The sequence below is a fragment of the Crinia signifera genome, chromosome 4 (genome assembly GCF_055691185.1).
Source record: "Crinia signifera chromosome 4, ASM5569118v1, whole genome shotgun sequence".
Lineage (NCBI taxonomy): Eukaryota > Metazoa > Chordata > Amphibia > Anura > Myobatrachidae > Crinia > Crinia signifera.
In genome coordinates this window covers 174782868-174793024 of record NC_139220.1, presented here as the reverse complement: position 1 = coordinate 174793024, position 10157 = coordinate 174782868, and the positions used below count along the sequence as shown (strand labels likewise).

Sequence of the window (10157 nt, the reverse complement as noted above, 5' to 3'; positions counted from 1 at the left end):
ATATATACATAAACAAGCACATACATTCACCTTACTGCCTTCATTGCAAGCTAGCGCTAAAAATTGGCAGTAGTGGAACTGTAATATGGCCAGCCATATAGTCTTGAACCAAAACGTATTTGGCATTGCTTTATTGCAGTAGTGCAGGTTTGTTATTTTGTGAAGAAATTAGATTGTAAAACTCTTATACATTACAAATGTATACATAATTCGTATGCCTTAACATGATAATTTATTTTTTTTTTTTTTAAAGAAAGCTACTACCATCTTTAATTGAAACATTTGTACCTATCGTGTATGTTAACCCCTTCAGTGGTGGGTATATATATATATATATATATATATATATATATATATATATATATATATATATATATATATATATATATATATATATATATATATATATATATATATATAATGTTTTGGTACTTATGTAATATCTGGGCTCCCATTTTTCTTATGAGACCGCGTCCGCTCGCCACGCTTCGGGCACGGTGGCTCGCTGCACCCGCCACACTATATAAAATCAACTCCATGCGTAGTTGGATAGTAGGGGTATGTCATCGCTCAGCGGCGCTGCCCGGCAAGAGGGAGCGCAGGCAGTAGTACCCCCAAGAATTTTCTGGCCAGTCTGCGCAATGGAGCACAGCCTGGAAACCTCTCGGGAGTACCAGGTAAAGTGTTATTATGATAAAGAGGTGTTATCCATCACTAAGTAAAAACAAAACTCAGTTTTGACAATGAAACAGTGTATATTATAAAAATAACCTTTAGCTTACAATTTACAAACTGTATTACAATCTTATCTGTTAACCTGATATGCTGGTTTCTATTATCCAGCTTGGATGATTAAAAAAAAAAAAAGGGTCAGGGCCAATAATTTACATATTGTATATAAACAAGTTAATACCATGTTGAGATTTCTTACATCTTCTGTTAATATATTTTGACTGCAATAAGTCAAATATACCTGCGTGCCCTGTACAAATAGAAAAAATGCTTACAATATATAATCAAAAGTTAGCAAAAAAGTAGACTGTAAACTATCATAAAAGTCTCACTATATTAACAGATCTACAAGCAGCGTGTAACAGGGTTAAAAGACATTAAGGCAATAATACTTTAAGTTACAAATTCATATGTAATACTTTGTTTTAAAACAAAGTGTTACATAAGGCAGGTATATGGTCCCAGTAAATAAACATTTAGCATACTGGAAACAATTCTCTTAAATATGTGTACAATAGATTGTACCATTTTGCAGGATATCCTACACTGTGAATAAATGCAATGACCATGGAATAGTTTCCTACTAGTAACATTTTCTTATAGTACAGTTTTGGAACGGATGCTTTGCAGTTTAGGCTTTTCCACGAAACTGAATCATTTCTCATCGGAAAGGCAACATTTCTCACTTGTTTTCATAGAGTATTAATGAAATATGAGGAGACATCATGTGCACTGTGATGGCGAATCCTGCGATTCTCCCAATTTATCACTTTTACTCAAACCTGTGGAGAGATATAGAATTATAATTGTAGCAGTGAAGCTTTGGATTTATACAATAATAAGAGTACAGCTACTACAGTAACTAGTAACAAACTGAATTTACCAAATACATTTTCTTTTTTTTTAAACTTAAACTAAATCTGGGCTAGCTAAAAAGCCGATGAGGACTTTGTTTGCTGTGACACCCTGAGGCAGGTGAACTGTTTGGGAACCATTGTTTAAAGGTGTTCGGGATGGGGTAATATTAGGGTTGTTTTAGTGGAATGGGTCAGGGCAGCGATGGGGAACCTTTGGTTCCAGACTGTTAAAATACACATCCCATCATGCACTAACATTATTAGCATGGCTAAATAGCAGGGCATGCTGGAATATGTAGTTCAACACCTGGAAGCAAAAAGGATCCCCATCGCTGGGTTAGGATATTAGGTGTAGGGGTTATGGTTAGGAAGAGATAAGGGGTTAGGATATTAAGATTAATGTTTAGCATGCGGTTAATTTTAATGCATCTCTTATCATTCTTTGTTAACTACAGGTGCTCACGAACTAGAACAATTTTTTTTGCAGATCGGCCGATTTTTACCAGAAAATGGCCAATCTCATTGGGTGCACGTTCCAGCGGATATTTAGCTAAATCTTCTGATCTTACTTGCTGCATTAAAGATAAGATTTATCAGAAGATCCATAGGAACGCACATCGAATCTTAAGATATATCTTGGTAAAGATGCGCACTTACCTGAAGTCTTTTGTCCAAGAAAGACAATAGATTTCAAGACTAATTTATGCGCACATTTTAAGATTGCAGAGGTTTCTCGTGGGGGCACCTTTACAGTTGGGTTCCTAATTACCCTGGATTTTATGACCAGACTGTCAAAAGTTTAAGGTCACATTCTAATCACTAAGTATTTGTTTAATTGCACCATATTTACTGTACCTACCATGTTTCCCTGATCAGACCTACCCCAAAACTAAGCTGCAGAAAGGCACGGAGCTGTGGCGCAGCAAGGAAGAGCTGGAAACTTCTGGAAAACACAGTTGGTGTCTGTGACGGGTTACCCTTATTTAACGGAGTACTTGGGTACTCCGTTAAATAAGGAGCATTATTAAGGAGCACTTTTCATTTAAATTTCTGGCACCTGTTTTAGGACATTTGCTGTCAATGTCTATTAAAATAAGCCCTACCCCGAAAATAAGCCCTATGGTGTTTTTTGTTTGTGAAAAAAAATAAAACAGTGTCTTATATAGGGGGAAACATGGTAGGAAAGATGTTTGGTGGATAAAAGAGGTGCCAAACAATCTAGTGTTAATACAAAAACTACACAAGGCAATTTGCAACTGGCGCTAAAAGGTTTGCAGCTGGGTTTCCTTTCCTTAGGAGGCCATCAATCCTCCTAATGTACACAGGAGATTTTCAACAGAAAAGAGATTTGGGAAGAAAACCAGCGCGGGGGTTCACAGAGACTTGCTTGTGAGCAAGAGTTTCGGGACACAGGTGTTGTGCTTTAGTGGGCTTAAGTAACCTCACTTACTTTATATTCCCGACTTGCGTTCACATAGCAGTTTCTTGTACATCATATACAGTAAGTACCATAGGCTTCTCAAATATAAAGTGGGTTATTCAGACTTACATTAGTATTCTGTCACGAGTTCACGTAACAGTTTCTTTCAAATCCACTTCACGGACTCCAAGATGAGGGCAAACGAATTTATTACACAAGCAGGGTGTTCACACACAATAAAAACAGCAAACAAGCAAGTGTCACCGCGATGATCCAGACAGCAGAGTTGTTCCGGAATCCCCAGCGCTGCAGGCGCTGAAGGGGAAGCTTGCTTTCAGACCACGGACCTGCACATGAACTTCTGACGGCGGGTGACGTCAGGAAACCACGTTAACACGTTTCGGACTACCTCCTTTCTCAAGATATATTTGAGAAGCCTATGGTACTTACCGTATATGATGTACAAGAAACTGCTATGTGAACGCGAGTCGGGAATATAAAGTAAGTGAGGTTACTTGAGCCCACTAAAGAACACCTGTGTCCCGAAACTCCTGCTCACAAGCAAGTCTCTGAACCCCTGCGCTGGTTTTCTTCCCAAATCTCTTTTCTGTTGAAAATCTAGTGTTAATGCCTCACATTTAAGCACGAAATACATATACATTAGATTTTGCCTAAGTATCAAAATAAGTTTTATTCATGACCAAAGAGCGACCATCAGAAAGTCCACTTACAGCCTTCTTCATTATAATTAAACTACTCAAATGTACATAGAAATTTGTAGCTATTTTCTAGACTGAGTTTTACACAGCTATAGGAGTTCACTTATGAATGTTACAATCCAAACAAAAATATCTTGATGGAAAAGATTATCTATTAAACCAACTGTTTGAGATAATGTAGCTCCAATCTAAAGTGGCCATGCACAAATTTAGTTGTTATGCGAGGCTGAAGTATAAGTGGGTTTCTACCCACACCCTCCTTAGCAGCCTTGTGGCTTGTCACATGAAAATAAATAGTTTTACAGTGCATACACACAAAGCAATTTCCCCCCTGGCAAGTGATTTTTGCAGGGGTGAATGGCTTTGAATAGCAGAATGTAATGGAAAGTCGTTCAGTCTGCTGGTAAAACCAGCAGAGGAGCAGGGGATGATGCAGGTGCGCGCATCAGCGCTCATAGTTCAGCCATACCCACTGGACAACTTTTAAGCTGAAAGCAGATCAAAACTGAGCTGCTTTCAACTCAAATTCGCCTAGCGTGTATGGACCTTTAGACGGGAGCTAAACTCCAACAACAACAAAAAGTTGTGCAAATGACATGGTAATATCATGGAGGTAGCATATAATGTTACAGAGTACAAGGTCCACAGTGGGGCACATCATGAGGGTGCCCTGGGTAGATGCCATTAAGCATAGAACATTTGACATGACAGACCATTTAATGTATCACTCATTTATAAAGAGTGCATTGTGAGACTATAGAAATATAGGATCTACCAATTTTATACACTGATATATAAAAATAAATACCAATAGTTGTAGAGTCTTGTGGCTTCTCCATTTGGTCATTCAAATCCATGGAATTGCACAGTATAGTATGTGGAATGGTATCAGATTGATTATCTGGAACATACAAAGTGAAAAGTGTTTAAACTGTGTGTAATATACACTTATCATTAGGCCTTAATTGTATACATGTGACTGACTAACAAAATAAACTGTTCCTCTTTAACTTACTGGGTGTTTAATCTGTGGCAAAACAAAGGATGATTAAATACAGCAACAGCAAACTGGCACAAAATGGGTTTTGCATATATAGGCAGTACCATTTAACATTAGATGTTACAGAACATGCATCTTGTGCCACTGAAAACATCCTTTTTGCATCATAACCAATTTTATGAGAACAGCTGTTAGTTTCCTTATGGGCTATCCAATTAGTCCTGATAAGCGCTATTTATTAGGTATTATGCTTCGTGTGCCCTTGACACTCAAAGAATAAATTGTGAACAGTCAGTACTCAGAGCTGCAACAACATTGGGAACTTATTCAGTATTCCATTTGTTATTGCCCCAAGACCGGAAATGTCTGCGTTATAAAGGAGGGGGGGGGGGGGGGGGGAGGAGGAGGAGTATACAATTGCATAGCACAATAATGACAGGCTAAAATCGTGACAATAGCCAATTTTTATTGGTCTGAAAAATGAACGCATCTAATTGGATACCGCTCTACGTAATCAAGAGCGGTATATGAGATTTGTCTCACCAACTGGTAGTGAATAGAGCATGCTACAAAAAAAAATAAAAAAATTCCTTACACACCTCTCAATTTAGCATCATATGGCATGCAGCCCGTAGCGTGATTTCAGTACTACATATTTTTTCAATTATGAATATTCTTTTTTTCACAGATAGTATACTACATACTTCATGTTTTTTTTAAGGCAGCTACTGTAAGTAGACAAATTTGTGATGCATTAAATGGGATGCAGTTCACATTCCAGCAGTCTATGTTATGTTGACTGCCAGCATCCCATCTGCCGGTCATTTCTAGGTTTCCCCATTAAATGGAGCTTTTTGAAGCTAGGTGTATGTGGACACGTCTGGAGTAGACCTTGTTTGAAAATACTGAATGTTAAATTAACAGCTTTCAGTTGCTAGATCATGTCAGATCAATTAAGAGTGAACTAGCATCTGTGTTTAAGCATAGCACTGCCAGATCTTAAGTTACACAATCTACAGAATTTATTACAGTGTCAAAGTTATCATTTCTCAACAATTTTATAATTTACCTTGGAGGACTGTTGCCTCCAGTTTATACATTAATTCCTGATCAGTGCATAATTTGGTTGAACGGTCACTAATCAGACCTGGTAACAAACTAAAGAGGTGTACATACGGGGAGATTTTGGCTAATGGACAATTTTGACTTACAATTGTAACGGCCCATACACACTGGGTGACTGAGCTAAAAGCTGCTCAAATGCAGCATGCCCCAGTGATAAACTGAGCGCTGCTGCGCGCCCGCATCATCACTGGGAAAGCCGCTCATCTGCTAGTATTACCAGCAGATAAGTGGCTTTGAGGATGGCTTTGCATAGCTCTGCAAAGCCGTCCTCTCTCCTCCGTTGGCGCCGGGCAGGAGGAAAGCCACTCAGTGTATATGCACAAAGTGGCTTTCCCCCCAGCGATGAACGCCATCATCACTGTCCATACACGCTGGGCATAATCGCCCAGTGTGTATGGACCTTTAGAGAGATTTTGGCAAGATGAACTGGAGATTTTGATGAAGTAATGATAGTCTATGACCTAGTCAAAATTGCCGTGCCTGTACAGTCTATGCTAGACAATATTGACTAAGCAGGAAAAAAAATAAGGAGATTTTGACTATCTCCTGCCAAAATCTCACTATGTGTATACCCCTTTTAGTCAGTACATCCTAGCATAGACAGAGTGTGCAGGCAAGGAAATTTGAGATACAATCACTTAATCAAAATCTCCAGTGCATCTTGCCAGAATCTCTTGTGCATCTAATCAAATTTGCTTAGTCAAAATTGCCCATTCGCCAATATCTCACCAGGTGTACAGGGCTTTAGGAGCGGATTGACTGATTGTTTATCACTCTTGGCTTTATCACTTTTTTAAGCTTGACTGTTTGTTTTATTGCCCTGCAAGGGTTTTTTCTTCTCTATTTGTAGTAGACATTGTTATATTCATAGCAATAATTCCATATACCATTCCAGTATATAAACTGGAGTCGGGGCATACTAACCCCTTTGTCACCACGCCATTTACAACCGCAATCAATCATATTAGGTTCTAGTTACCATGTCCTAGAAAGCACCATGCAGTTGTAACAGTAGGTTGTTTTATCAAGTTAATTTGTGAACAGAGAAATGGTAACAAATGTTCACTTTAGAAAAGCCAGCATGTGGTCAGGAGATCATTAACACCCCACTACTGCCATCAAATTTCACCGATTCAATTTACAATCTTACCCAAAAAAGGTATATATCTTGAAGTGAAAAAAACAGATCAATACAATATTCATAATCACAAACATATTTAAAATACTATTGGGTTTATCAAAGACGTGACAGGTTCTAAAAACTGGCACTAAAGATAGTTTCAAGTCTGAAATTTAAAAGGGCAAATATTTTAATCTGTGTTTTGCTTGTAAAACCATTTTAAGTTTTAGGCATAAACAATCTGAAGTACCGGTCGCTTACAAAATATACCTTCATATACTGTATAAGATTCTTCAGTATATAAAAGTAAGTTAAAATTTCTACGATGTGAGAAACTGTAGAAATAAACAACTTTTCCCAACAAGTACACATATTGGCAATAGTTTCAAAGGTGAACTTTCAGTTGGTAAATACTCCCAAGCATTTCAAGTGGTACATGTGGAAAGAGAGAAAAAAGGATGACTAGCATAGATTAAGACCAATAATGTGCTGCAATATCCCCTATTATATATTTTGTGGCTAAGGGGCTATCCTCCCGCATTTGGTGAATGTTACGGTTATCCATAAGATAACTGTTCGCAAGTCTTAAGGGCTCGCCACAAAACATAAAATCAACTCCATGCGTAGTTGGATAGTGGGGGTATGAAATCACCCATGTGTGACTATACAATAAAAAATCTAGTCTTTACAATGAAAAATCGCATTGCATGAATTGTATGCCACTATATTGCATGCAATGCGATGTAATACAATGACAAAATTGGGCGCCCAGATATTACACAAGTACCATCTTTTTCATGTAGTTCATATGGGATACTGAGGTCTCAATACATTGGGGGAATAGAGGTCATCAGACAGGCACATACAATTTCTACAACCTGGGTATGCTGGCTCCACCCCTCTCATTCCCCTCCACTAGCCAGTTAATGAAACTGTGCCCGAAGGAAGGATGAACGTATGTGAGGTAGGATTAAACGTTAATAAGTAAAGTGGCGAGATTCACACGAGCACACCACAACAACATTTTTAAACCAAAATGAAGTTAACCCGTTATTGTTATAATCAACAGGTCACCAAAACTCAGGTGCTTAAACTTAGGTTGCAAACCTAGAAGGTACAACTCATAACTAAATCCACTGTCTTGCAACCTGCAGGAACAGTCGGAACAAGATCACAAAGGACTTCCAATCAGCGGGTGCTCAGTATCCCATATGAACTACGTGAAAAAAATGTACTGGTAGGTATTAAAATCCTATTTTCACTAACATTCATATGTCCCAAAGCTTCCAGAAGGGGTGGGAAAGTGCTGAGACTGTTGCAACACCGCCTGCCCAAACTGGGTATCATCCTTGGCCAAAGCATCAAATTTATAAAATTTGACAAAGGTATGTTGACCCGACCAAGTGGCAGCTCTATAGAGCTGCAATGCTGAAACACCCTGAGCAGCCGCCCAGGATGCACCCACCGCTCTTGTGGAGTAGGCCCTCACAGATGTTGGTAATTCCAAATGCACTGCCCCATAGCCTTCTTGTATAGTGGATCGGATCCACCTGGCAATGGATTGCTTAGAAGCCAGGCAGCCCTTCTTTTGAGCATCGTAAAAGAAAAACAGAAACTCGATCTTACGGACCCGAGCAGTCCTCTTGACGTATGCCTTAAGGGTCCTGACCACATCCAGGGATTCAGGAATATCTGGATGTCTTAAACTGGAAGGTACCACAATTGGTTGGTTTACATGAAACGCAGACACCACCTTAGGCAAGAACTGTTTTGTCCTAGTTCCGCCCTATTCTGATGAAAAATCAGGAAGGGGGGCATCTACAGGACAGAGCACTGAGCTCAGAAACCCTCCTGACCGAGGTCAGAGCCAGCGGCATCACTGTCTCCATGTGAGTAATTTCAATTCGGTTGTATCCAAAGGTTCAAACCAAGATGACTGAAGGAAGGCCAGAACTACTTCCAGGTCCCACGGAGCCGTTGGTGGCACAATGGTGGCTGTATATGCAATACACCTTGCAAAAAGGTTTGGACTTCTGGAAGTAAGGCCAACTTCTTCTGGAAGAAGATGGAAAGTGCAGAGATCTGAACCTTCAGAGACCCCAGACGGAGGCCTAAGTCCAATCCCGACTGCCTCTGTCCCCTCTGTTGTGACCGGGGAAGCCTGGCGCCGCTGTAGATAGCGATGCCCGGTGCTTCCCCGGCAGTGTACAGCCTTTAACCCGGTATGACGTCAGCCAGGGGGGAGGGGACGTGCCGCAGAGCAGCCGAGAATTTTCCGGGCTTACCAGTCTGGGCACCGAAGCATAGCCCGGAAAATTCTTGGGATTACCAGTGAAGGGGTTAAAGAGCTCTTCAAAGAGAGATGTGTTAAAGCAAAAATGCATTTACCATAGATAAACCCAGTGTATACTCTCACACCTGTCAGCCACGTATTTGCCTTCAATCATCCCTGTGTTCGGACAGTCATCTTTTCTTTTATTTGCTTCACTAAAATTGTCCCTGCTCGTGCCCGTTTGCCATTGTTTAATGCTACTTCTGATAAGCAGCCACCAGCCTTGGCAGGAATGGTGGCTGAATCAGTTATAGAGGGAGGCAGGAGCCAGAGGCATCCATGGGAAAGACTTCTCTATATTACTGATGACTCATGAAGCAGGTGAAGGAGGAGCATTAAAGAGAGGAGAGCGGGGACATATGTGATTGATGAGAGAGATGATTTTCTTCAGCCTTGAATTAAAGTACAAATAAATTAACAGAAAGGAGTGATCAAGGCACAAAACTGCAGGAGGAGCAGCTCCAATATACCCAAAGCTTGTTCAACCAAAAAACAAGTAAGAAAAAGACATGACTCTATAGGTAGTTTTCTTCTTCCTCCTAATTTTTTCGCAGGTTCAGGTGCGTTAGCAAAAATTAGAAAAAGAAAAAAAGAAACCACTATGTGCAGGATTGTAATATACTTAGGAGAAATTGATAGAAACGTCTAGGCCTCAGGAGGACATCCCACACTCACAAATAAATGTGTGTTCCCTGTGGCCTAGAAGTTTCTATTAATTTCTCCTAAGTATATTACAATCCTGCACAGTTTTTTCTTATTTTTTTCTAATGCACCTGAACCTGCGAGAAAAGAAGAAAACCACATATAGAGAGAGAGTCACAGACAACGTTCTGGATATATCCTGATTTTATT

General features: G+C 39.7%; 1 protein-coding gene across 2 annotated transcripts in view; it reads right to left on the bottom strand.

Annotated features, from left to right (window-relative positions):
- Window positions 1-449: 449 nt before the first annotated feature.
- Window positions 450-10157, bottom strand: part of PTPN12 (protein tyrosine phosphatase non-receptor type 12) — a 77247-nt gene continuing 67539 nt past the window's right edge. Inside the window, exons 14-15 of one of the 2 annotated variants that reach the window (XM_083183047.1) lie at window positions 4537-4629; window positions 450-1514 (exon numbers count right to left, since the gene is read on the bottom strand). In XM_083183047.1, the coding sequence (XP_083039173.1) occupies window positions 1456-1514; window positions 4537-4629 (152 nt within the window). In that variant the 3' untranslated portion in view covers window positions 450-1455. The remainder of the gene's footprint in view (window positions 1515-4536; window positions 4630-10157) is intronic. The other variant, XM_083183046.1, reaches the window with a different exon arrangement.